Raw genomic sequence first — 27,619 nt, 5'->3', positions numbered from 1 at the left:
TATGGGGGCTGAAATATATGGGAGCAGGGACCAAGGCGAGGAATTGGGGGTAGGTGGAAAAGGTCACATCCAGATGAGGACTTGTTAGCAGCAGGTGCCGTGATCACCTGTGATGGGAGCAGGACACAAGCACACTGAGGAGGCAGAGAGCAGAAGCCTCGCACTCTTCTGGGTCTGAGGCAGGACGGGGCAGGGTGTATGGAAGTGAGGAGTTACAGTGGGTCTGCAGAGCATCCTGCTGAGTGGGGAACAGCTGTCCTCCCAGCCTTGACTTCTCTTGAGTACCGGGCAGTTGGCCCCTGGAAACCAGTGGAATAATCCTAAACACTGTTACTCTATTTCACACCATGGGATTTTCTGAGTAGATAGCCAGTTTTTCAAAATATATCTTTTTCACCTTCTGTTGTGAGGTTTCTTTTCCCCTCTCTAAGTGGCACCCAGATGTTTGCTGATTTCTAATTTATTTGACTGGGATATGTGGCTGTGGACTGGCAAAAAGCTGTCCATCAGCCTTCAGTTATCAAAAAAAACTTCTTTTTTGACAGGTGAAGAAGCAGCTGTAGGGAACATAGAAGGATCGTTCATGAAAGTGTTACAAGCCCGGAAAAATAATACCAGCACCGAGCTGATTATTGAGCCAGAGAAGGCGTCCTCAGACGAACATGGTGTCAGCTTCTCAGCCTTCATCGATGAACAGCTAGACTTTAATGACAAAAGTGACATTGTCAGTGCACTAAGTTATGTACTGCCTTATTTCTCGGAGGGAAATCTAGAAGATTTAGAAACAGCATTTTTACCATTCATTAAACTTCTCTTTTCACATCTACAAGATGGAGATAAGTCCCTGGGTTATTTGGAAAAAAACACAAGGAACCGTTTTCTTAAACCTGAATCCAACAATTTACCTTATAAAAATAAACTGCAGAGATTTTATCATCTGAAAAAATGGTCAGATTCAGAAATGCAAAAAGAAAGTCGATGAAGTTGAAAAGAAGGAAAAAGCAGCCAGGCTTGTACGTGCTGACCCTTTGGATCACAAATTATGGCAGGCCTTTCAAAAGCAATTGGACACTGCCCAACCACAGGAAAACAGCCCAGCCAAGACTGAGAGTGTAGGGAAAAGGCTGCAGGGAGTGGACTGGGTCCTCAGGGGCCCAAATGGCATCATCAAAAAACGTGTCAAAGAATTGACACGTCGGAGGAAACAGAATTCCCAGCCACCTGTGGAGAACACTGCCAAGGATGAAAAGCAGTTGGACACTGCCCAACCACAGGAAAACAGCCCGGCAAAGACTGAGAGTGTAGGGGAAAGGCTGCGGGGAGTGGACTGGCTCCTCAAGGACCCAGATGTCATCATCAAAGAAAGTGTCAATGAACTGAAGCATTGGAGGAAACAGAATGCCCAGCCAGCTGTGGAGAACACTGCCAAGGAAGAGGCACTCAGGAGGCAGTCCCCAGGAGCGGGGGGGCAGCTTCACATGATGTGGAGGCCCCGGAAGTTAGTGGGAAGCTCCTTCAACACAAAACCCTCACTTATAAATGAAGACAAAGCAGCAGTCTCTTCTTCCCTGCCTCCTGCCCCCACCCCTCCTAAATCTGAGGTTAAACAGGAATCAAAAGACTTATCCTACACTATTTTAGAAGATGCAGAAGGTATAGTTAGAAATATGGAAGCTTCTAAACCAACCTCACGTCCCAGAAAAAAACACCTGTTCCTTGGTCCTCGCTCTCGTGCGATGCACAGAGCATTCCAGGCCAAAAGAAATCGAAATTTGAAAAGGAAAGAGCTCCTCAGGAGAATATCCGCAGGCAGGCCTCCCTCCTCTGCAGTGAGGAGCCTCATAAATTCTCCTTCACAAGAAGCTATTTCTTCTTCAGGAGAACTAAATTCTCATGAAAATCCACCAGAATTATTTTCTTCTTTAGACCCTCTTGCAGGAAAGGCGACTGTGCCAGAAGGAGCTATCTCTGAAGTCGCTGCCCATACGGATGTACCCAGCACATATTCTGTTACTACAGGCAACTTTATGCCAACTGTTGAACACACGGGATGAAACACAACTGGAATACCACAGCGTGGACACTGAATTACCCTCTAAACCCACCAGCTTCACTTCCCCAGGGCCTTCATCCTTGGGTGATCAGTTTGAAATCCAGGTAAACCAGCAGCTACGGTCCATCATCCCAAATGATTATATGAGAGGCCTCATTTCTCATTTGATCCGAACTCTCAAAATGGACTGCTCTGAGACACACGTGAAGCTGTCCTGTGCCAAGTTTTTCACCAGAACAGGCCTTCTGATAAAGCTGCTTAGTGAGCAGCAAAAAGTAAAATTGTCCCAGGCAGAGGGGGATACTGACCTGTGGAAAACTGAGAACTACATCAGTGAGAGCACAGAAGGCCGGAGTGACCAGACAGGGCAGGAGCCACATGAGGTGAGGGCAATGCCTGACACATGGGGACCTGGACTTCTACTCAGTGTAGGACATGCCATTAAAGTGCCAAAGCAGGAAGACCAGGGGCTCCTGGTCTGTATCTTATCTCATCCATGAGACTGGCTAAGACAGCAATCTCTCACAGTGCTCATTTAGAGAATGGTGCCACTATTCCTAGGGGAGGCTTAAGACACAAGGTGAATTGTAGGAGAAAATGCTAATGCTAAGATTAGTAACACGTGAGATCTGATATGTTCTTTAAGAACCTATAAGCTACTCACTTGAAAGGATGGGGTTTAGAGTAGTTTAAGAATAGTTTGCTAAGGGGAAGGGTATAGCTCAAGTGATAGAGCACAGGCTTAGCATACACGAGGTCCTGGGTCCAGTCCCCAGCACTTCCTCTAAAAATAAATAAACAAACCTAATTACCTCCCACGCACCCCCCAAAAAAGAAGAGTGAGCTAGTGTCTGAATAGGTTTAAGAATAGTTAGATTTCATCTTTTCTCTTTGTTTTTAAAAGAAATTATCCTTTATTTTTTTAGCTCACAGAAGAAGTTCCAGGATACGGCTATTCCAACGAACTCATCTTGGCAATATCAGTATCTGTGACTGCAGCAGTGGCTGTCTTGATTATAGGTTTCTGCCTTTTTGAGGTAAGGACAATGAGATTCAGAACCCGCAAGCTGAAAATCACAGCTACCTTTCCACCTGCTTCTACTCCATAGTCCTCTTCAGTCACAAGGACTGAGATGGGCTTTGGGCTTTTATTGAAAAGTTATACGCCCGGGATTCTTAAAGGAGCTCCAGTCCCAGGGGGTCTCTGTGGAACTGAACCCAAGATAAGAAGCCATTAGACTATTTTGAAAAGTCAAGTTTTTAAGAAGGTCAGAGTTGACACAGTAGTACAATTTCTTCAACTCAAAACACTTCACCTCACCAGTCACTGCTTTCTTTCCTTGTTGGGTGACATGATGAGATACATCATCTCCACCCTCCTGGAGCCGTCAGTCACCCTGGGAGGGCTGAAAGGACATGGCTAAGAGAGAGAAGTGTGATCCTGTCAATTCATTAGGTTTACTTCCAGCTTTCTTCTCCGGTGTGTGAGACATCGTGTAGGTAGTTTCCATCAAAACACTGCAAATAAATTCCTGCCTCAGGCTAAAGTATGTCCTTTTGTTCTAGTCCTGTTCTCACCATGTAGCCTTCCAGCTGTGCCTCAGTGTGCCTTGGAGGCCTGTCTCTACAGAAGGAAATTCTCTGCTTGTGTAGACACAGAGGCCCTGTCTGTAGAACAGATGTATTTCTCACTGATGAGTAATAATTTGGCATTCTGATTTCTGATCAATCCTATGATACTGATAAAGTGAGACTGCCTCAATAGGAAGATGTGAGATCCCTCTTGGTGAAGACAGAGTCTCATTTCTGAGCCTAGGAACCTGGGGACTAGCGTGGTGTCAGCTTGCTAGTCATTGGCCATTGCCCAGACTGTGCCCTCTGCATCTGCCAGTGTCATATGGCCTTGTGCTTTTGTAGAATTTCTATAAACTCCTCTTTTATTGCTTTAATTGCTATGTAGTTTAACCTTGAATTTGTATTTATTTATATAATTTCATTATTTCCTCTCCCCACTTAGATAAGTTTTTTCAGTACTGGGACCATGCAATGTTTTTCCTAAAGTTGACAGTAATGATGTTAAGTGGAAGAGAGATGAGGCATTACGTCAATTCCACAATGAGGAGTAATGCAACATAATATTTATTTGAAGTAGCATAGACAGCCCAGCAGTAGAGAGACCCATGTGTTCTTTAGGCTTTTGAAACATCATGTTTAATATTCTAATCAGTGGGGAAAAATGAATAAATGGTAGTAGAACAGCTGCCTAACTATTTGGGGGAAAGATAATAGCAGGTCCCCATTTCTCACCTTAAACATATCTCCATAAACATGAAAGAAAAGAACTCATAAAACTATTAGAAGAAAATAAAAGCAGTATGTTTATAATCATGTGGTAGAAAAGAGCTTTCAGAGCCTGATGCCACAGGCAGAAACCTTTGGCGGATTTGACCACCCTGTCTGGGACACCAACTTAGCACCGACCTATGCCAAGCATAGGACAATGAGTCTTCCGTGTATTGTCTGGTTTAATCCCCGCAGTCCTGTGAGGACGGCAGTAGTATCCTTGTTTCATAGATGTAGGACATCGGCTTAAGGCCCCAGTGACAAAACCAAAAGGAGAAAGCAGTTTCACCTGACTGTGAAGCCTGAGCTCCTTACTCCACTCTTCTGTCTCGTCCCCTTAGAGATAAATACATTGGGAAATGATTGAAACACTGAAAATCAATGAGAGCCAATATTTACTTATCATAAAGAGTGTTATAAATGAACAGGAAGAAGACAGACAATCCAGGGGAGGAGAGGGCAGGGGCTCGGAAGAGTAGCCATCTGTTGACAGTCTGTCCCCGTATCCCCCTGTCCTCATGGCGAGTGGGTTTTGTCAGCCAGGCCTTTGTCACCTCGTGGCATAAAAATAGTCTCTGATACTTTCTTAGTGCTGTTATAATCTGTCTAGAATTTGGTTTTTTTAGTGTAGTTGAGGTAGGGGAGCTAACTTTTTTCCACTGCATGAAAATCAAATTGTTTCAAAATTTTCTGCTGAACGGTTCATTCTTTCTTCACTAATCTAAAAATACTATCTTTACCTGGACTCTGTTCTATTGATCCCATTGTCTTTTCCTGCACCAGAACCGGTGCCACACTGCCTAATTCCAGTTGCTCTGGAACATGTTGTATAAATGGCAGGGTAAGCTCCTGCTTTTTGACCGTCTTTTTCATACATTGCATAACTATTCTTGCACAGTTTCTCTACCAAAGGTCAACTAGCCAGGTTTTGTTGTAAATTTATCTTGGATTTAAATAGGATTGCATTGAATTTGTCGGTTAATTTGAGGAGAATTGATATCTTTACAACATTCTAGGAAGATGGTATCTCATGCTATATACACATTTTTCATTTTAATGTCCTTCAGAAGAGTTTCAATGTTTTCATTGCATAGGTCTTACACATTCTTGGTTAAGTTTACCCCTAGGTACTTTATGCAGTTTTACTGACATTGTAAATGGGATATTTCTTCTATTTCTTAGTTTTTTGTGTTATATAGGAAAGTTTTTGAGGTTTATATGTTGATCTCTTGATTTTGTATGTAACATCTTCCTGAATTCTCATATTGCTTCCTACCTTAAGGATATCCATCATTTCATGTGCAAATGTGCTTCTCTCTTCCTTTCCAATATTTTTCTTACTGCAGTGATGAGCACCTCCTCAACAGTGATCAATAGTGGCTGTAATGATAGACATCCTAGTCTTATTCTTGGCTTTAAAACTGTGCTTAGGTTCCTGGTAGATACTTTTGTTTTGTTTTCCTACTTACAAGAATTTTTATTGGGAATTATCTGTTGAATGTTACCTAAAACAATCAGTAAAATGTATTGCCAGCTGTGCCCAAGAGCCTAAGTTAGATACTGTGAAAGAGGCAAAGGATTAGTAAACAAGAGAGCATTCCTTCCACAAAAAAGTCATCATCTCACTGGGTAGATAAGACTTAAAATAAAAAGGAATGAATAAAAATTTGGAGATGATCATTATGATGAATAATTCTGATCATGTTTCTTCCAAAACAGATTTATTCTCACAGGACAGCAGCAAAGGGCGATAGAAAAAGCGTAAGGTAAGTACAACTCTGATCATTTTTTTTTAAGTTTTTATTTTTTTGTTTGTTTTACTTTTGTGGGGGAGGTAGTTAGGTTTATTTATTTTTAATAGAGGTACTGAGGATCGAAACCAGGGCCTCGTGCATGCTAAGCACCTCACTCTACCACTGAGCTGTACCCTCCCCCTTGTCTGGTAATTTTTAAAGTAGGATTTTAGAACTAGAGGAGAACTTAGATTTCATCTATTTCAATCTCTTCAGTTTACAGTGAAGAAACCACAAAAGGCAGGAAGAATATTTATTTATTGTAATGCTTTGCCCGAATTTATTTACCAGCCAAACTAGCTCCCCAGCCAAAGCTGAGTTGGAAAGGGACAGGCCCAGACGCCTGTGCTTTTCCTAGTCCTTTAAGGAAAGAACGGGGAGGGGGAGAGGTTTGGGTTGTTACCTGTTCCTTCTGGTGGTGGCCATCAGGCCGGGCTGGGCCAGTGACCTTGGAGGTCCTGGGGTAGGGAAGGCCGCATGGTTCTAGGGTTTGAGGACCAGCCTCACTCAAAGTTGTTGGAAGGGAGAATATATGAGTCCTTCCTAGAAAGTGGCAGGAAAACATCCCCTGTCATCCTGCTGGTTTTCGGGCCCCCACACTCCATTCCCTTTATCCAAACCTCATACAATTTTAACTGGGAGAAACTTTAGAGAGTAGTGTGTTTCTTCCATTAAGGAAATGGAGAAAGAGGAAGGGAAAAGGTCCTGCCCCACGGCCATGCTGCTCATGAGTATCAAAAAGTAGATGCTTCCTTTCCACTGAGGACTTCATTGATCACACTTCTTGGGCTGTGAGCTACCTTTTATGTCACAAATCAGTACCACATACTCTATGGAGATAAGGAGTTTCTAAAACAAACTGATTTTGCACTCTGATTTTTTCCTATACTATGTATATTCAAAAAAGAATATTTTGTGTTTTAGTGCTGGTCATGGCCTTTCAACTGATTTCACAATTCATTTACGCATCAGGGACAGCCTGCAATGTGAAAGTCAGTGAGTCAGATAACTGTGCTAGTTGGACTCGGGTTTACTTGGTGTGATTCAGCTTACAGGACAAAGCAGCTAGGAAAATAGGGGCTCCTCCCCTCCAGCCCCCAGCACGTGCTGTGTGTGAGACTGCATCTGCAGAGGGCTGGGGTGAACACGTCCAGTCACGTGCTTCTGCCCAGCATGGCTGTGCAGGGTCTTCCCTGCACAAGGGCACTTGGCAGGGCCGAGGCAGTGAGTGGGACCAGAAAGTCTGGCCGAACTCCATGCCGGCCACATTCAGAGGCCTGTCCAGGGACACTGGGGGGCCATCTCGGACAGACGTGGAGAGCTTCTGGGAGCCCAGTGTGCATCAAATTATCATCAGCCTCCAGGTCTGTGGTGCCTTTGCTTGCTGTGAGTGTTGACTGAGGTGCCCATTTAGTCCGAATAAGACCAGACAGACACCCTGTGAGACGTGGAAAGTGGCACGCATCACTAATTGTGTGTGTTTTCTTCCAAGGGGCTTCTTTCGATTTGTGCTGCATAGAAAATGCCCAGAGGAAACTGAGAATCAGGTAAATCTGAGGAGGATAAAGTACTGTTGCCAGAGAAAGCAGGGGAGATGCAGAATGAATGTTCCCCTTTTTCTGTTCTAGGAGGGCTTCTGGAGAATGCGGCCGTTCTGGCTCAGGGACGTGTACAAACCTCTCAGTGCCACACGCAAGAAAAATATGATGCAGAAGCTACATGATGGGGAATCTTCTGATGAGGAAGAGATTTTCAGTAGGGATGCGAGGTGAGTGATCGGGGACAACTTAAACTTCTCATCCAAAATGAGGAAATAATGAAAAATTTAATTGTTCCTTTCAAGAGTAAAGGCCTTAGCATTTTTCTTCTTACCCCAGGGCACCCAGAGATGGCGCAGCTGACGTGGTTCTGACCATCGAGTCGGAAGAGCCGGATGAGGAGAGTGAGACAGCACAGGGGAGCGACGCGATGTGAGCCCCGTCCCGCCTCAGGCCTGTTGGCTTCTCAGAATTCATTATTAAATACTTGTTTTTCTCTAACTAAGATGTACAAATTCACAACCAATTCTAGCCATGTGGTAAGAACTTAAGATATAAATAGTTGAATATTTATAAGCAAAGAACAAGGGCCACAGGCAGGAGAAAGCAAGGCTGAAGCTAGAATCTCTCATGGTAGCCAGTGCTTCTGCGAGGGGTGATGTGGGCACAGGAGGATGACTAGAAAGATGAAGAAGGGCTTCTCTCCCTCATTTCCCCAGTATAATCAGTCCCTGGGAACTGGGAAGCGTGTCTTGCGCAGGGGGCAGGATCGTGCAGTCACAGCACAGCTGGTGCTGGCATCCTCCCCCGCTCCAGCCAGCAGCGGTTACTCACAGCACAGCTGCCTCTGCCGGCGGGGGCCCCGCTCACAGGGTCTGGGGAGGCCAGAAGATTTGTATCACTGGGCCTGCCTCCACCCTGAGGGCAAGGCCTGGCTTTTCTCTGAAGCTCTCAAACTTGTGTACAGATGTGTGCCCTGTCATGGTAGGGGGTTCTCCAGCCTTTCAAGTTGGTGGAAAATTCACATGGAGTTTTTTTTTTTCTTGTTCTTTAAAAAAATCCCAACCCTTGGAGAGCTAGCTGGAGGGACAGGATAAAGAATGTGTGAGAGCAGCCATTGTCCAAGATGGCCATCCTCAGGCCTCACCTGGGCTGCCCTGGCCTCTCCTGACCCCACTGAGGGTCAGCCATGTGCTGCTCAGCTCCGTCCAGCTCAGCCCAGCACCAAACCTCCCCACTTCCTGCCTCACCCAGCAGAGGCCCGTGGCCGCATGATTTCAAATGACAGTGCCACCTCCATCAGCTGCAAGGTTCTTCCACTCCTGCAAAGAAAGTCATTAGTCGGTCACATTTAGTAAGCCAGTGATGGTTAAAATACATTAGTGAGTAAAAGAAATTCTGAATGAGTCAATAACAATGACAACAACGAGGAGAACGATGGCAGCTGTTTCTGAGCACCTGCTCCGGGCCAGGTGCAGTACTAGGCACTTTGGTCACACCATTAGGTCATAGGAACAGAAAGACCCCATGCCCGCTCAGACTAATGAGTGGGGGGTTGATGTCAGTAAGAGAGGTGGACACGACAGGGAGCTGACAAGAAACCAAGGATAAAGATCTTCAAGTTGCTGGGCTTCCCAGATTGTGGACCAGGATTCCAAGTAGCTCCAGGTTCCTATTTGGGGATGTTTCCATTATTTCAATGTTGATACACAGAGTGAGGCTTAGGTAATATTTTTTATGTCACATTACCTCAAATTTGCACAATTCTTTATTAGTCTCAAATGCTACCCTACCATATTTCTAAATAAAAATGCCCAAGAGTAAGGTTCTGCTTTGCCCAGCTTGTCCCAGATTGGGCAGTGTTTTTGCCAGAATGCAGAGACTTCACCTGGTGAGCCTGTCTCTCCTTGGGTCAGGGACACACCCTGGCTCTAGGGAGTCAGCTGGTACAAAAACCATGGCCACCTAGGGCTGCCTCTGTCCCCATCTTACTGATGGGCAAACTAGCTCGGAGCCCAGCTCCTTACTGAGATCTGAGTGATAGAACAAGGGAGGGAGATACAAGGCCAACAGCTACTAAGTGAAAATTCTCATTGGTTCCAATGAAATTTGTCAGAGGAATTAGGCATTTTTAAAAGATAATGAAATGAGACAACATATGATTAGGGCAAGAATGACACAGAAAACTTGTAGGGTTCAGAGGAGGGAAGGTTAGGAAGCTGGGGAGAGTCCATGAAAAAGTTGGGACTTGTCCTGGGCCTGGGTTACATGCCAGATACTGTGCCTGGTGCTGGAGGAAGAGTTGGCTAGGACACAGTCCCTGCCCTCCAGGCACTCCTAAGATTGGGGAGGAGGGACAGACTCCTGAAGGTGTACATAGAAGACAGTGTGTTGACATGACAATGGCAGTGTGCCAAGCGGTGGTTCAGCTCTTGGTTGGCTGGAAAGGAGTAAATGTGAGGGATGGCTTGGAGGAGGGGAAGAGGACGAAAGCCACACAGAAGTTTAGGCTCATGAGATGAAGGAAAGGCCTGGTCTAGACAGAGGACAGTGCAGTGGCAAGAAGCGTGAAACCCCAGGTGTGCTCGCGTGGTGCGCAGCCTGCTGTCCCCAAGCACGAAGCGCGAGGCGGGAAGGGCATTGTGTGAGGCCGCGCGGGGAGCAGGGGACCAGTCCCGGGGGCCTGGCAGAGGCACGGGGGCGTGACCAGACAGCACAGACTGCAATGTTTTAAGCAGAGAAGAGACACAATCAAGCTTGAGTTTTAGAAAGAGTACTTTGAAGGTGACCTGGAAGTAGAGAGACCAGGAAATCAACTTGGGGGTTTAGACTAAGTAGGAACTGGGAGAAAATGGGGCGCCAGACCAGAGGTTTTGATGCAGCTGTAGCAGGTGTGTGATGGGTACACGTGAGTGAGAACTGGAAGGACAAGCGCTTATGTTCAGTGAAGGAAAGGTTGGACTTTTGAGATTTTTTTAATGGTAGATTCCAGATGATAATAAGGTCCAAGTGTAACCTGGGGGTGGGGGGTCAGGAAGTATCGGGAATCCAGGAAGTGATGAGAAAGAGTTTGAATGGCCTTGGAGACTCACTCCTTTCCCCTTTCAGTAGCTCAGCAGAAAGCTAGCTCAGAGGTCCCCAAGGGGTCAGGGGAGAAACAGGCCCCCCTTTTCCTGTCATCATTTCTGTCCTCGGGCAGTTTCCACTATTAGTGGTACAGGTGTTCCCCGCCTCCCTGTCCCTATAGTTGTGGGGCACTCCTGGCGGCTCCTTCCCTGCAGGAGTGCTAGCCACGGGACCCACAGTCAGAAAATACAGCTCCCGTTCAAAAAGGCTGCCAGAGAAATGACATCCATATAATTATGAAAAGGGAAATATAATTTCTCAAAATATGATCTGTAGACCTCTGTACTGAAATGTCCCTGGGGTGCTTATTTAAAAGAATAAATAAGTAAATAATAAGGCTAGTCCTGGACACCTCCCCTTTCTAAAAATAAACAAAGCCAGGTACTACTTAAAGTGGTGAAGACAGATTTCAATCAGTAGTATACAGTAGCAATAATACAGGAAAAGGGTCCAGACACCCACAAGGGGATAAAATAAAAGAAGTAAAGAGCATAAGGAAATGTAACACCAGAAAAGGATACAAAGTTGGCACAGAACTAAACAAATGGAACCAGAGGAGAGAGGTTTCTGAGCACATGGAATGCGGGATAGAAAACCACAGTGTGAGATGCAGAGAGGGTCATCTGGGGGAAGGTGATTTCTGTAGAAACCTTGAAGAGAGAGGTGAAATAAAATTATACCTTCAGGAAGAGGAGCAGGAGATGCATGAATGTGAATGCTAGAGGCAGAGTGAGAGCCTCAAATTCACTAGAAAGAAGCCAGGAGTCCCCTGCAATGCTGGCCACTAACATACTCTTCCTGGAAAGTGTTTATGCCCTGAGATGTCTATCACATGAGTGAAGATGGTTTTTCATGGACACAAGAGGCAAATTGCCTCCCCTTGGCATGCGTGGTAGCAGACAAGCCCTCTGAGTGCTTTGAGACTCCGTGAGAGTTGAGCCCATCAGTGCTTTGACAATGAAACAACCTAATTTTCTGGAGGGGTCTATTACCATGCATCGTTGAATGTGGGAATACAAGGTGGGTTTGTAGCTTCTCTCTGAGACAGCAGGATTCTGTGAGTGCCTGTGTACTCACAGACACGCACAGACACATGCACATACACAGTAAAACTTCAGGAGGTAGAGGGATGCAGACCTCAGAAAACTAAATCAGAACTACCCCTTCCTGATCCTGTTTTCATGGACAAGATCCCAGATAACCATTTGTCAGAAGAAAAGGGTTCTCCCCACACCCCCGCCCCTCTCTCTCTCTGCCTGTCTCTGAATCTCTGTTTTAGATTTACTTACTGGAAATACCAGTGCTGAAGGAACACTGGGCTCCGTGCTGCACAGAAAGTCTCTGCGATCTTCACTACAGCCCTGCTGGATGGCATCAGCCCCATTGTACAATTGAGGGACCAAGAGTCCCTGATCTTACTTGACTTGTCTATGGCCACATATCTAAGGGGTAGAACTTGGATTTAAACTTGGGCTCCTAGCCCAAGACTTTCCCACTATACCATGAAGTTTCCTGCAGGCATCCATCACTTTAGCCATACTGGCTTACGTACCCCTTTCATATAATCAGGACTGGCAACATAGTTTGCGGTTCAATAATTCAAAAATTACTAAGACTGTCAAGACAGTGACATCCGAGCATTAAACCAAGCACAGGGCCCCTTCTAAGTGTGGGGCTGTGTGTGACTGCACGGGACACACACCCATGCAACTTCCCTGCAGATAATTCCCTCAGCCCACATCAACCCATACCACCGGCCCTTCACTGGCTAACTCCTTCCCTTCCTAAGAGTATCGCCTTCTCCAAGAAGCCTTCCTTACCTTCACTCTCTCCCAAGTTATACTAAGTCCCCTCTGGTTGTCCTGTCATAGTGCAGACCATGCGGTAATATTCTTGATTCTTGCCTGACACCCTCTCCAGCACACACACACACACACACACACCCCAGGCTGGGAGACTGTGCTTTCTGGCTCTGCATTCCCAGAACTTAACTCTGGGCCAGACACCTTGTAAGTGCCCAAAGAGTTTTGTAAAACAAAGTAAAGGGAACCTAGAATCTCTAAGGAAGAACAGTAAGTTGCAATGTGAAGGCAGGCAGGCTACTGGGGGGACATAATCAGGCAGGTGAAGTCACACTAGGGAGGACCAAGGGAGAGAAGCCATGGCGAGTGGAGTCGGGCAGCGATGTCTGTGTAGGGGTGGTGAGGGCAAAGCAGGATGAGCAGTATGGTCAGCAAACCTCTGACTAATCCCAGAAGGCTTCCTGGAACCAGAGGCCAGCGTGTCTCCAAGAACTGATTTGGGGTCAGGAATCCATAGGCAACCTGCACACGTGCTCCTTCCTCCCTGGGAGTCCAGGGTCTGGGCTGTGATAACTCAAGGAAGTACCACCTCTTCAAGCCCCTCTCCCCAGCCCCCAGCTCTGGCCTTAAACAGGAGAAAAGGACCAGACTTATGTCTTATGGTAGATTGATGGCATCTTCCTCCAAGAAGTTAACCAAACTGCCCCTTGAGGAAAGTGGGAGTCCTTTGGTAGTGACGGTCCTGTTCATAGATTTGGGGTTCGGAAAGGGCTTCGGCATTTGATTGAGTGCATTCAGAACGTTAAGCGTTTCCTTCTTCAGCATGGCCTTCTCCCCATCTCCCACTTTATAACGTGTCTCTGATGCCATCTTTGTTTGGGACCACAGCCATCACCATGCAGGACAACCAAGCTGACAGGAAGCAGAGAGAAACTGGAGGCAGTGGACACACCCTTAGTTTGGGTGGGATGGGGGTATAATGAGCTGACTTGATAAGCATCCCAGAGTGTAACAATTAGGGGCCAGCCTCCCCCTTGATCTGAAGGCTGCGGCTGCCCAGGGCCAATGTCAGGAGCAGGCAGAACCCAGGAACAGGCTACAGCATCCCTTGGGCCCCTTCCAGCTCTAAGGCTCTGTGGCTACAGCAGCCCTGCCCTTCTCTGAAGAGCTCAAAGTGCTTCTTGCCACCTGTGCTCTTTGGACCTGCTCTGAAATGGAGGTGGTGGATGGAGAGACAAAGACGCCGGGCGTTGAGGAAGGGGACCCAGTACTGGAATGAGTCTGGGAACGGGAGACTTTGTCCATAGACTGCTGAGACTCTCCATCCAGACATCCTAGGCTGCAACCTCCCTGTGTCCAGTTGTGTTGGCACAGGGAAAGCCCCAATGGTTCATGGGGATCATAGCTCACTTAAACCCAGGTTTCAGTGCTAGAATTCTTTTTTTTTTTTTTTTTTAGCAGAGGGAAGTAATTTGGTTTACTTTTTTTTCTTTTCTTTGATAGAGGTACTTGGGATTGAACCCAGGACCTGGTGCATGCTAGGCATGCACTCTACCATTGAGCTATACCTGACCCCCTAGAATTCTAAGTTCTGCCACAGTCACCCCAGGTGTCTTCATGTGTTGAGTGACAATGGTGGGTGCTGCATGGACATACAGAAGGGGACCAGACATTGCTTCTGTTCTCAAGGAAACCACTTCATGGTAGCAAAACATACACACAATTCTGAGGGGGTGGGCGGCACTGTTAAAACAGTACTGGCTTTGCACCCAGATGTGGATTTGTGTGCTCTAAGTCCAGGGGTACAAGCTGCGAAAGCTTTGGCAATTGACTCCACTGCCCTGAGCCTCAGTTTCCTCATCTGTGAAATAGGGATGAACATAGCACCTACCGCATTGGATTGTGAGCAGATAACCCCGTCAAGTTGTTTCATTTCTTCCAGAGGATGAGGTCAAGCAAAGGACATTTAAAAATACCAAAATCGTTGTGAGTTCTAGATACTCAGGGATTTTGTTGCTCATTTAAAAACTCTTTTATTTGGAAAATAGAGCAGATGCCCTCTCTGTGCTCTGCTGCTTTTTTTTAGCACCGATCATATGATCGGTAATTATGATTTATTTGATTCCTCTTCACTGCCTTTCCTCACTATCGGGTAGGTCCCTGAGCCTAGTGGGATGGTCTGTGCAGTCGGATGTTCGGGCCCAGCGCTCAGAACGTAAGGCAGCACCTGGGAGGCCAGCACTGAGGCGTGATCCGGGAGAGGGTGGAGGCCTATGCGGGCGCTGAGCGTGGTGGCAGCGGCGCGGGGAACGTGGCTCCTTTCCACCAGCGCCGTCTCCACCCCAATTGCTGGGTCGCAGGAGCCTGCGCGTCCGCCCTGAGGCCTGGAGGTGCGCTGCAGGCCAGGCCCTGGAGCCTGGAAGCAGGAAGTGGCTGCGCGGTGCCGCTGCAGGGCTGGGCTGGCCCTGGGCGCCGGGGCCGCAGCGGGGTCCGCGCCGCCGCCGCCGCCGCCGCCGCCGCCGCCGCCGCCGCCGCCGCCGCCGCCGCCGCCGCCGCCGCCGCCGCCGCCGCCGCCTCCTGCCTCCCGTGCCTGGTCCAGAAAAGGGCGCCAAGGAGGCGTCTGAAGAGAGGGCCCAACGGATGCCCCCGGGACGAGCGACCCCGGGCCCCCAGCTAACATGGGCGTGCTCCGCGCCGGACTGCCCAGGCCTCACCCAGGGCATGGTTCAGCTTCTGCGGAGCCACGGGATCAAGACAGGTGACCGCGGGCGCGCGCCAGTGCTGACCATACCGCTGGGCCTAGAGCGGAGGCCGGCTCCTGTCCTGGCACACCCTTCCCCTCCCTCCTCCGCCTACAGCCTCTGGAGAGCTCGGGAAGGTGGGAGTAGGGCGACCACGCCCCAGGAAGGATGGAACCCCCCGCTGTGTGCCAGGCTGCACGCCAGGTCCTGCAGCTCGGCTCGTTCCCTTAGGCGAGGAAAAGTCCGGTGCTGGAGGCCCGAGGCCTCCCTTCCTGCGCGTCAACCCCACGTGTTTAATTTGCAGTGGTGGACTTCGTTTCTGCAGACCTGGAGGTGGTAGCCCAGAAATGTGGCTTGTCCTATAAGGTGAGCTGATGATCTGCATGCTCCAAACCAGGGTGTCTCTAAATGCCCATCCCTGAGCAAAGGGTTTCCAGAGATTGCTAATGCGGGCTATGAGACCCTGGGGTGCGCCTTCCCTTGCCAGGTCACTGCGGAGTACTCTGGGCTGCTTGGGATGGAAGCGCCAGGGCCGCATCCTGAGTCGCCCCGCCCCTTCCGCAGGCCCTGGTCGCCCTGAGGCGGGTGCTGCTGGCTCAGTTCTCAGCTTTCCCCTTCAGTGGCGCTGATCTCTACGAGGAACTGAAGACCTATACTGCCATCCTGTCCACAGGCATTGAAAGGTTTGTGTGGGTACTTGGGTGAGAAGGTGAGAGGCAGGAGGACCGTGGCAGCCGCCAGCTGGGCTTTAAATGCTGGAGCCTAGGGAAGGCAGGGTTTTTCAAACAGTGGTGAGGGCAGTGTGGCTGGATGGTCAGGACTTATGTGTCCTCTTACCCTGTGACAGAGTTTCTCCAACTCCTAACATTTTGAGGTGTGTAATTATTTGAGGGCGGGGGGCATTCCTGTGCGTAGTAGGATGTTTGGCAGCATCCCTTGCCTCTTCCCATTAGTTGCAGGTCGCACTTCCCTTCTCCCCATGTCCTGAAAATCAAAAACATTTCCAGCCGTTGCCAAATGACCCTCCCAAGAGGGGAGGGCAAAATTACCACTGATTGAGAACCACTGTCCTATAACACAAGATGTCAGTATTTCATTGTTATTCAGCAGTACAGAGCAACTATTCTGTGGCCTTTCACTTAAAGATGGGACCAGAGAGAGCAGGGTAGGACTAACATTTACTGAGTGCCTACTATGTGCAGCCATTTATATAATCTCTTAAGTGACCCTGTGAATTAGTCATTATTTACCCCACTTGAGTTTAGCTCAAGAGGATCAAGGGGCAAAGGTGGGCCTTCAGCCCCCGAGCACTTGAGTCGGAACTTGGTGCATTCCCCATACTCTGCACCTGGAGGGGCCAAGAATATATTCTGCCGTGTTTGCGGAGGGGAAGAGTTGGAAGACAACGGGCTGCTTCTGGCCGAGGGAATCTGACCTCTCTCCTGGCCTGTTGGTGCAGAATTTGAAAAAGAACTCCACCACCGCAGAAGTCTTTGGATTGGTTTGGCCCTTGCTGTTCCCACAACACATTCTCTTGGCAAGGTTCCTACAGCACAGGGCTTGCTTCCCCGGCTGGGGGTTCAGGTCTGTAATTCATCAAGCGTTGGCTGAGTGCCTACAGGTGCCAGGTGCATGCAGAGGATACCTGTTGGAGTGAGGCAAGGCCCCGGCACTTAAGGAGTGTGGGGTGTGGTGGGTGAGAAGAGCAGGTGAACACAAGAGAGAGGTGTTAGCACACATGGAGGCAGCGTCAGGAGGGGGTGACTGACCAGAAGCCAGCTTGGCCTTTGGGAGCTTATAAAACCAGCAGGTACAGAGGGAGAATTTAGGGAGCAGTCAGGTAGTAAAGTGGCAGGATTGCCGCCACAGGGAGTCAGTGCAGGGGAGATCAGGTGGTTCCAGAAAGCTCTGTGAAGGAGGCGGACCTCAGTGAGGACCAGGTGGACATTCTCTGAGTGGTCGCCGGGAACCAGGCACCCTTATTCCAAGCTCGTTATTTCATCGGTCTTCACAACCACACGGAGCATGTTACGATGAAAGTCATCATCCTGTGGAGAAGGAAACTGGGACTCGGGTTGAGTGTCTTGCCCAAGACCTTGCAGCTAGTAAGTGGCAGACCAGGCCCCTGAAGTCACGTGTCATCCCCCTCAGTACAAGAACCCAGCTCGAACTGGTCCGCGCTTTTGGGGAAGGCTGTCTGGTGAAAGCGGAGGCCTGGGGTGGAGGTGAGCGGGGCTGGGAAGGACATGGCGGGGGAGGGTGTGGGGCCCAGTCAAGGGCAGGGGACCCCAGGAGGCTTGTTGAAGAAATGTGATAAGCCTTCCTTCCAGGGGGGACATAGGTGAGATTCCAAGATGACCCACTAGGTTTCTAGCCTTCCTCACAAGTATTCTTTGGGTACTCGATGGACGATGGACGTAACTTGAACCTGGGAGGGGAGGAGAGTTCTGTAGTCAACAGCTTGGGAAATGCTGGTTCACCCAAATGAAGCAGATTTCCTTGTTGTAGACCTTCTGAGAGCCCTTAGTGCCGACGTGCGCTGTGAATCTTTACGAGGGCGATAGAGCGCATATTTCTTCTGATCAGGATCCCATTCTTCATGCCAGATTACCTACTGGGATAGAAAAAGGTAGATTTCAAGGAGTAAACATAACTGTACCTGTTTAGATGAATAACACATCATGGCTAATCACATCTTAAAAGCTTCAAGCTAAGGAATTTTTTTTTTTTTTGCATGGGGAGGTAATTAGGTTTATTTTTAGAGGAGGTACTGAGGAATGAACCCAGGACCCTGTGCATGCTAAGCATTCGTTCTACTGCTTGAGCTATACCCTAAGCTAAGGAATTCTTAAACTCAGCAGTAAAACAAACAATCCAAGTAGGCAAATGGGCAAAAGACATGGACAGACGTATTACCAGAGGTTCACCATCATTAGTCATTAGGGAAATGTAGGTGAAACCCACAGTGAGATGTGACCACATAGCTCCCAGAATGGCTGAAATGAAAAATGGTGCTAACACCAAATGCTAGTGAGGATGTGGAGAAACTGGATTACTCACACATTGCTAGTGGGAAAATAACCTAGCAGAGCCACTCTGGAAAATAGGTTAGTATTTTCTTGTAACATTGATATGCACTTGCCATACCACCCAGCAGTTGTGTTCTTGGGCATTTTTTTCCCAGAGGAATAAAAGCTTAGGTTTATGCCAAAACATGTGCACAAATGTTCAGAGCAGTTTTATGCATAATTTCCCCGAACTGGAACCAGCTAAAATGTCCTTCAGTGGGTAAATGGTTAAACAAACTTGGTGCCTCTGTACCATGGAATACTACTACAGGGGCTAATAATAATAATAATAATTAATAATACAGGGGCTGAGATGCAGAATGAGGAGGACCTTTGGATGGGGCGGCAAAGACCTCTGCAGAGAGGTGATCACCCAGAGGTGATCTTTAAGCTGAGAGTGAAAGGATGCGGTGCCTGAGGAGGAACATTTAGCCGGGCCCGCTCCCCTCCAAAGGAGACTCCATCAGGAGAAGCCTCCTGGCCAGAAATGTTAGAACATCTGTGGACCATTCTCTTCCCCTTTCTCTGCCATCAGCCTGGACAAACTGCTCGATGCTGGTCTCTATACTGGAGAAGTGACTGAAATCGTGGGAGGCCCAGGTAGCGGCAAAACCCAGGTACACGTGCGGCCAGCAGCAGGAGGACTGGTGGAGGTGGGTGCGTAACCCTGGATCCCTGGGGAAGCTTCTGCCAGGGTGCTGGTGATTCAGAGCTCGAAAGAGAGAAGCTGGGTGGTAAGGAGGAGGGCACCAACTTGGCCGACTCTTGTTTCTGGGATCTGGATGAGAATCGGTGGGAGCCCCATTCTGGGCCCTCCTTGAGGGCTCAGATTCACCCAGTGCCCTGTCTCTACTCAGGTGTGTCTTTGTGTGTCTGCACACGTGGCCTGTGGCCTGCAGCAGAACGTCTTGTACATCGACTCCAATGGAGGATTCACAGCCTCCTGCATTCTCCAGCTACTTCAGGCCAGAACCCCAGACGAGGAGGAGCAGGTAAAGGGCAGGAGAGGGTTGGGTTCCTTTGAGGTTATGATACAGTAAGACCCTGCTATCTAACACTGAAAGAATTTTGGCCATTTGGGTGAATAGTCGTTTCTGGCTTTGAAACTTGTGAATACGGCCTGTACTCTGCAAGCCTCCCCCATTATGACATCATCCCAGCTTGGATGCTGCCCTTTAATATCCTAATTCAGGGCTGCCAAACACCCACCCTCTGTGTTTTCTATGCCATTTCTTGCCCGTGGCAGACACACTAATCAGTCCTATTACTCCCTCCCACGGGCTCTGACTTGGCTTTGCAGCTCAGCACCCAGGCAGCCACCATGGTGAGAACTGGCCCATCAGACAGAGCCCATTTGCCACCCTGGACCTGAGTCCTGGTGTCTAAGTGCCTCTTCCTGCTCGGCCTCAAAAAATCTCTCTTCATCTTGTGCAACCCCCAGCCCCTCTTCTCCAAAACCCTCCCTTGTCTTTCCTTACCCTTCAGGCAGGAGCTCTTCAGAGGATCCAGGTGGTGCGTGCCTTTGACATCTTCCAGTTGCTGGATGTGCTGCAGGACCTGGGAGGCACTGTGGCCCAGCAGGTGAGCCCGCTTTCCCGCCCCCTCCCGGCTTCCCCCAGCTTGCCAGTGCTCTCTGCACCACAGACTCTGCTTGGCAACGCTGATGTACAGTCTGGTGACTCTAGCTGTGTCTGCCACTCCCAGGATCAGATTTCTGGTGCTTCATTCATTCCCGAGTGCCTCCTCGTTGTATTGCCCATCTTCTCCATTAGACAATAAGCCCCTTAAGTGCAGGATCATGTCATATTCATCTCTGCATTCCCCTGCTGGATCAGTCACGATTGCTTTCAGCTGCAAGTAATAGTCTGCCTGACAGACACTTGAACCTTGAGGACATTTAATTATCTCACATGAGTCTGGAGGTTGGCAGGTCCGTAATATCAGAGCTCTTGGTTGATGTGCCTGGTCCTCCTGCTCTTCCCCCTCATGATTGCAAAGTGGCTGCTATAGCTCTAAGCATCGTGTCTCCACACAGCCACATCACATCCATATTTGGGGCAGTGAGAGACGTCTCTTTTCTCTACCTCTTTTTTATCAAGGAAGAAAAATCTTTCTCTGGAACCTACCAGTACCCTTCCCACTTCCCCTTACATTGAATTGGCCAAAACTGAGTTATGTGTATGTCTTAGACCAGGGGTTGGGCCCACCTTCTCTCTGACATCAGGAGGTTTCTGCCCAGTACTTGAACATTCAGAGTCCTGTTAACAAGGAAGAGGGGTTTGGAATGGCATTTGGGTTGGTACCCTGCTACACCTGAGAGGTACTCAGGCAGGCTTTGGTGCACTGATTTATATACTCTTAGATTTGGGAGACACCTTAGAAGAGTTTAATTCCCCTAAAACTTTTTCTCTCACCCCAAAGCATGACATATTCCTATGGGCATACCCAGTATTATATACAAAGTAAATCTTTTTTACAAACTTTAGAATGTGTAATAGTTGAACAGATACTTGCTATAGGAATCAGCTGGTAATGTCCCCCTGTGTGTTAAGACATGAAGTCAAGCAGTCCTGATCTAATCCAGCCCTCTTGTTTCTAGAGATGAGGAGAGGGGACTAGAGACGTCTAGTGAGTTGCATAAGTCACTGCATATTTAATATAAGATTGAAGTTTATAACTCAAATTCCTCAACTCCCAGGTCAAAAGACTGTATTTTTTACTAGAGGATCATTAAATGGTATATAGTCTATTATTGCATAACAAGTGACCACAAACTTAGGGACTTAAAATAACACATTTATTACTCCCTAGTTTCTGTGGGTTGGGAGTCTGGGCACAGGTTTGCCAGGTCCTCTGCTTAGGGTCTCATCAGGCTGTAATCAGGCTGTAGCTAGGCTGTGTTCTTATCTGGAGGCTCAGCTGGGGAAGTATCACTTGCAAGTTCCCTTAGTTTGTCAGCAGAATTCACTTCCTAGAGGCTTCAATTTCTTGCTGGCATTTGGCCAGAGGCCACCTTCCACTCCTTGAGACTTCCCACGGTTCCTGCCATGTGGCCCTTTCAATAGACAATTTGCAGCGCGACCACTTGCTGCTTCAAGACAGCACAAGAGTGAGAGCAAAATGCAACAGGGGGGTTTACACAACTGATGTACTCATGGAAGTGGCAGCTCCTTTGCTGTATAACGTCACCTAATCAAGAGAACAACGTCCCAACACCTTTGAAATTTTTTTCGTCAGAAAGCGAGTCACAAGACTCCCCCAAAGTCAAGGGGAAGGGACCATGGAGGGCTTGAATACCTAGAGGTGGGCATCATGGGGTCTCTCTGCCCCAGGTGACCTGATAGCTCCATGGTTACAAGCATCGTGGAGTCTGCCTTCTCCTTCTGGGTCCCTTGGCAAATGTTGTTGGTGACAGAATCAAGGCCAAATGGGGCTGTAGCTGAGTCCACAGGGCTGTTTCCAAGTCTGTATCCAGGACTACTGTCTGCAAGTCTGCCACCTGGGCACAAGCCTGTTTTCTTAAAGGCCCTCCTTGGACTTGGGCTCCAGCAAGGTCTCACTCTCTCCTACCTAGATCCCAGAGCTCCCACAAGGTCACTTTTTGTCTAAATTATTGTTACTGAGCAGGGAATATGAGTAGGGGAACCTCCTATTCTGCCTTCTTGCTGACTGTACATATATATATATAGTATGTATATATAAAATATCACATACATGGTATACGATCAAGCTTACACTTTATGGTGTTAGGGCAGTTTTTCTCAATAAGAAAAGTTACAACATATGCAAATATAAATCCTTTATATATCAAATACCTGACTTATAAAGAAATCTTAAGTACTAGAAAAACATCACTGGGAAATAGTTATACAGCATTTAAGTGGAAAAGTCATTTTTCCTAAGCATGACACAGAACAAAGAAGGCAAACTTCATAAAAATGTCCAACTTAATTTGGGCAAGAGACACCCTAAACTAAGTTACAGACAAATGGGAAACTGGGGAATATATTTGCAACATAATGGCAAAGCGATATTGTCTTAAAATGTGAAGTGTTTCCATCAGTCATTAAGATAAAGATAAATTACCCTCAAAGGGACAAAAACACAGACAATTTTGAAAGAATAAATACAAATAATAAAGAAATATATTTAAAAATCTGTCCAATCACACTCATAAACAAAAAATACAAATTAAAAAATAATGCAATATTTGATCTAATTATCGAAGATAAAACGTTCTATTTATAATACCCAGTGAAGTCAGCAAGTGAGGTAACAAATATTCTTGTAAACTGCCAGTCAAGATGTTAAATGGTGCATATGTTTTTGGCAAATAGAAAGGCAGAATATTTACCAATTTTTACATCTGTATTTCCTTAGCATGGGTGCACACTCACACACACTCAAATCACTTTTGTGAATTTAACCAGCAGAAATAATTTCAGATATATGGAAAGATTTATACTAAGTAAACATTAATTCCATTATTATTAGCAATTGCAAAAAAAAGAAAGAAATTATATCAATAGGGGTTTGGTTAAATAGATGATAGTTTATACATAAAGTGGAATATTCTGCAGCCTTTAAAATGGATAAGATAGATTTGTAGGATGACATGTTAAGAATTATACTATGTATGTGGAAAGGAGAAGAGCAGATTACAAAACAATATGGTGTTTTGCTTGTGTGTGTGTGTGTGTGTCTGTCTGTCTGTCTGTCTGTCTGTCTGGAAAGGTAAACACCAGCTATTACCCACTGTTCCTTTTAAAGAATGAGAAGGAAAATACAGCTAAATAATGACTGGTCTAAAGGCTGGTAAGTTCATATCACCATATGACTTGTATTTACAGATACGGTTTGTCTCAGCTATCAGGTTTGGGGACTGAGAATGAGAATTCAGAGGGGAATTTCATATTGAGTATTCTGGATTTTTTTTAATATTTAAATAATATTTAGGTTATAAATGCTTATCTTTTAAAAGATTTGAAACATATAAGGATAGATGAGGAAATTTCAGTTTTGTATTATAAGATTTATCATATATGTTAATGGAGTTTTAAAATTTTGCCCAGAGGGGTCACAGTCTCCAGAGTTACTAAAGAACACGTGACTATTCAGCTTCCCATCTGTCCCCTCTATATTCTGTGGCATCTTGTGTGATGAGAGAGGAATGAGCTGCTCTTTTTGGCTTGGAGAAGCCTCATGGGAGAAATAAAATTACCCTGATCGCTGGGCTTGTTTTATAAACAGACCAACCATACCTGAACTTGAAGGAATCATAGGACCACCTGAGGGGGTTGCTTGTATATTTGGGAGAACCCCACCTATAAACAACCAAGAGTCATTCCCTGTAGGACGTGCACCTATAAGCATTCAAAGCCTCCAGGTTTCACTTCTACCCAGAATTGAAGCTTGCAGGGACTGACATTGTAATTTGTCAAGGGGGCTGACCTAGCAGAGCCTACAGGCCCATTGCCTATAACTGGGCAGGACATCTTTGGGAAACAGTAACGATTGTCTTCTACAAAACAATCCAGTGCTCAGGGAAGTAGAGTAGTTCTGGACCATTTGTCCTAGTTCTTTGCCCCAGAGAATTTCTCCTTTAGTCCAAAAAGAGAAAGGGAAAAGGTGACACAAATTGTCAACGAGCCAGTGACCACCTCCCCATGAGCACCTGCCGGAGGGCACCCCGAACATCAGGGTTCCAGAGGCTGTAGATGATTGGATTCAGCATGGGGTTGATGACAGTGTTAAAAATCTCAACAACTTTATCCTTATCTGAAAGCTTGGCTGAACCCAGTTGCATGTAGTTGAAGATACCAGACCCATAGAAGAGGCAGACCACAGTGAGATGGGAGCCACATGTGGAGAAGGCTTTCTTCCTGCCCTCCAATGAGCGAATTCAGAGAACTGCAGCTGCCACATGGGCATAGGAGGTGAGAACGAGAACCATGGGGGTACCTGCCAGTATGAAACCCACACCGAAGAGCAGAAGCTCATTGAGTTGGAGTTGGGTGCTGGAGCAGGAGAGCTGGAAGAGCTGTGGGAGGTCACAGTAGAAGTGGTTGATCACACTGGGGCCACAGAAGTTGAGTGTGGATATGGCTACAGTGTGGGTCAGTGCATTGGTGAAGGCACAAGCCCAGGACACAGCCACCAGTATCCTCTGGACTGTCTGGCTCATGCGGATGCTGTAGGTGAGGGGCTGGCAGATGGCCAGGAATTGGTCATAGGCCATGGCTGTCAACCAGAAGCAGTCCACCCCAACCAGCTGATGGAATAAGAAAAGCTGTGTATGAGGCAGGCTGCATAGGGAACTGTGTGCTTGTGGGACAGAAGACAAGCCAACATGGAGGGAACAGTGACGGTGATGCACCCAATGTCCAGCACTGATAGGTTCCCCAGGAAGAAGTACGTGGGGGTGTGGAGTTTGGGTTCCACTAAGATGGCTTCCAGGATGCTGAGGTTGCCCCCAACCGTGACCACGTAGGCAAAGAGGAAGAGAACAGAGACAACTGGCCTCAGCTCTGGTGTCTCCACCAAGCCCAGCAGGACGAACTCAGTAACATCTGTTCCATTGGCCCCAGGTTCTGGCTGCATTCGTTTCTGCAAGGAAATATCCAAAGAGATGAAGAATCAGCCCTTTCAGTATATTTATTCAAAAAGAAGAAACAGACTTCCTTCTCCATGCTGAGCTCTCTGCTAAGTTCTTCCTCCCCAAGTAAGGACTCTCCCACGGCCCAGGCATACACACTGGTTCGCTCTTTGACTACATTTTCCTCAACAGCATTACTTCATTCTCAGGTACAGGGGAATCCTTTCACAATGTGAACATATATCATCACATTTTACTTTAAATATATTATAATTTTATTTGTCAATTATACCTCTGTTAAGCTAGAGAAATAACATTTTATAAGCTTAAAAAAATGAGAAGTCCAGGAATAGACCTAAAGTAATATAGGAATTTAGTATATGATGTAAGTGGCATCTTAAAGGAATGGGGAAATATATTATTCAGTAAATGCTATTGGGGCAATAACAGAGCTATCTGGGAAATACGTAAGTTGTAGACATATCTCATACATTTGGATAAAAATCAATTCTAAATAGATCAAAGATTTAAATGTAAATATTAAACCAGAAAGTTATTGGGAGAAAACTGGAGACTTTTAATAATTAAAAGTGCAAGGATGAAAAAAAAAGTGCAAGGATGACTCAAAATATAGACAAATTTTAAATAACCAAAATTGACAAATCTGTTAAAATTTACCAGTTCTGCCAAATTATCTAAGTGGAACTACATCCCCAAAGCCCCATTCCCTGTATGCTTCCAGCTTAGGGTTGACCACGAGGGGAATTCGCATGGTAGCTGTAAGGTAGGATTGAAAAGGGAAATGGGCAATCTTTCAAAATTACAAATGTGTTTTTCCTTTTACCTGGTAGTTCTACTTCTGGGAATTTATCTACCAGATGTATAGTCACACATAAGAAATGATGTATGTGTGAGCTTGTTTGTTGCAGCATTTGTTTGTAATAGCAAGTAATCAAAAATAACCTATCTGTTCATTATTAGAGGGCTGACTAAATTAATTATGGCATATCCTTCCAAAGGATATGCAGCTGTAGGAAAGATCTCTGTGCTGATTTGAAAGATATCAAAACCATATTATTAAATGTCAGTTACAGCTGGTAGAGTGTGCATACCGTATAGTGAGCAGTTGAAGGCAAGGTTTTAACCCGAGTATTCTGACTCCAGAACCCCTGCTCTTAACCTTTACACACACCATCAAGGCACCTCAAGGTTCATCAAACCATGTCCTTCTCCTGCAGTTCTCTCTCAGTCTATTTCTGACCCATTCTTCTGACTCAAACACCCACTTTCTTCCTCGTGACAGCCATGCCCTTGTAGAGCTCAGTCTTGCCTTGCAGATTGCATAGCTCCAGTCCAGATGAGTGCCTTGGGTGGATCACAGCCACAGTCTTCAGTTGCCCCCTGGTTTCCCTTTTTTATTTTAACCCATGTCATCAGATTGCAAACTCTGTAACTTCCTATATTCCCACCTTTGCTTACGCTGTTTTCTCTATATTGAATGTCCTTCCAATGCCACAGGGTCAAAGTCTTTAAGACTCGGCTCAAATGCTGTCTCCTCCAGGAATTCCTCCCTGATCTGTGCCCATTTTAAGGTGATATTTACATTTTCAACATTCCCATTGCACTCTAATTGTATGCTACATGGCACTTACCGCTGTGCCTTCTAGTGCAATCACTTAGTGACTTAGTGTATTTCCTCCAGTCCAATTTAAGGATGAGACTCATAGCTGATTCAACTTTAGGAACTATATGCGTAAAATTAATAATGCATCATTTCATAAATAAATGGATGACTGAATGGTTGACAGAGGTTTTCTGACAGAGGGCATCACTGTGAGCTAGAGTGGTGAGAATAGGGTTAGTTAATGGACAAGGGGGAAATTTGTGCTAGACTTTGAGGAATGGGTAAGATTCGGAGGGGGCTAAGAGTCAAGTGAAAAGTACAAGGTTACTGCTGTAGGGGTGAGTCCTCCATTTGTCTAGATGGGCATGCAGTGGTTGTGGTAATCCACACACTGACATATAGCTCTTTATATAAACTTCCCACATATTTTCTACATTTGGAAGATAGATTCATCAGAAACAAGTAAGTCATGAGCCAGAACGATATGCTCCCCTAGTAGCTTCTGTGCAGCCCTCAATCAACAAGGGACGAAGTTAAATAAGAGTCTCCTAAATCCTGATTGTTCAGCAGGCTGTCCATCCAGGGTGTCTGTGTCTGATGGGATCACAACTGACAAGGAGGCACTCCTAGATCACCATTCTTGGGGGTCCGTATGAGTTCTAGGCTCCCCTTATTCTGCCATGACCACTCCCTACTCTGAAGTTCCAATAGGTTCTTCATGCACTAGGGTTGGTCTTAGAGATCTGGTCAGGCTGTCCAGTAAGGACTGGGTTCTTTGGCAGAGAAATTAAACACTGAATCTCCTCCCACTCACCCTTAACAAAGTCAGAAAATGAGCTTCATCTAAAAAAAAAAGGGAATTGGTAAAGACGCCTGAAAGCCAAACCTCAATCTTTGGGTTACAGTCCCAGCTCTTCCACTCACCTGATGGGTCAT

The 27,619-nt window shown here is 46.7% G+C and overlaps 3 protein-coding genes across 7 annotated transcripts in view; 2 read left to right on the top strand and 1 right to left on the bottom strand.

Moving 5' to 3' along the window:
* The window catches only part of LOC102522098 (leucine-rich repeat-containing protein 37B), a 24,029-nt gene extending 23,011 nt beyond the window's left edge, over positions 1-1,018 (top strand). For all 5 annotated transcript variants that reach the window (XM_032457758.1, XM_032457755.1, XM_032457756.1 and 2 more), the window contains one exon: positions 546-1,018. In XM_032457758.1, the coding sequence (XP_032313649.1) occupies positions 546-982 (437 nt within the window). In that variant the 3' untranslated portion in view covers positions 983-1,018. The remainder of the gene's footprint in view (positions 1-545) is intronic.
* On the top strand, positions 984-25,345 carry LOC102522352 (leucine-rich repeat-containing protein 37A-like). The gene is given in 15 exon segments (XM_032457761.1): positions 984-2,051; positions 2,053-2,436; positions 2,980-3,090; positions 6,116-6,162; positions 7,682-7,736; positions 7,818-7,957; positions 8,067-8,159; positions 15,016-15,148; positions 15,206-15,413; positions 15,701-15,762; positions 15,961-16,079; positions 19,000-19,117; positions 19,322-19,456; positions 19,950-20,045; positions 24,250-25,345. Coding segments are annotated over 15 exon segments (2,283 nt in total). The 5' UTR covers positions 984-1,478; the 3' UTR covers positions 24,259-25,345.
* LOC102522608 (olfactory receptor 3A1) lies at positions 24,367-27,619 on the bottom strand. Its single transcript, XM_032498651.1, has 3 exons — positions 27,608-27,619; positions 24,825-25,070; positions 24,367-24,735 (listed from the first exon to the last, which is right to left on the bottom strand). The coding sequence occupies exons 1-3, from the start codon at positions 27,617-27,619 to the stop codon at positions 24,367-24,369; spliced, it is 627 nt and encodes a 208-aa protein (XP_032354542.1).

The sequence above is a fragment of the Camelus ferus genome, chromosome 16 (assembly GCF_009834535.1).
Source record: "Camelus ferus isolate YT-003-E chromosome 16, BCGSAC_Cfer_1.0, whole genome shotgun sequence".
Taxonomy (NCBI): Eukaryota; Metazoa; Chordata; class Mammalia; order Artiodactyla; family Camelidae; genus Camelus; species Camelus ferus.
This window is presented reverse-complemented; position numbering and strand designations above follow the sequence as displayed.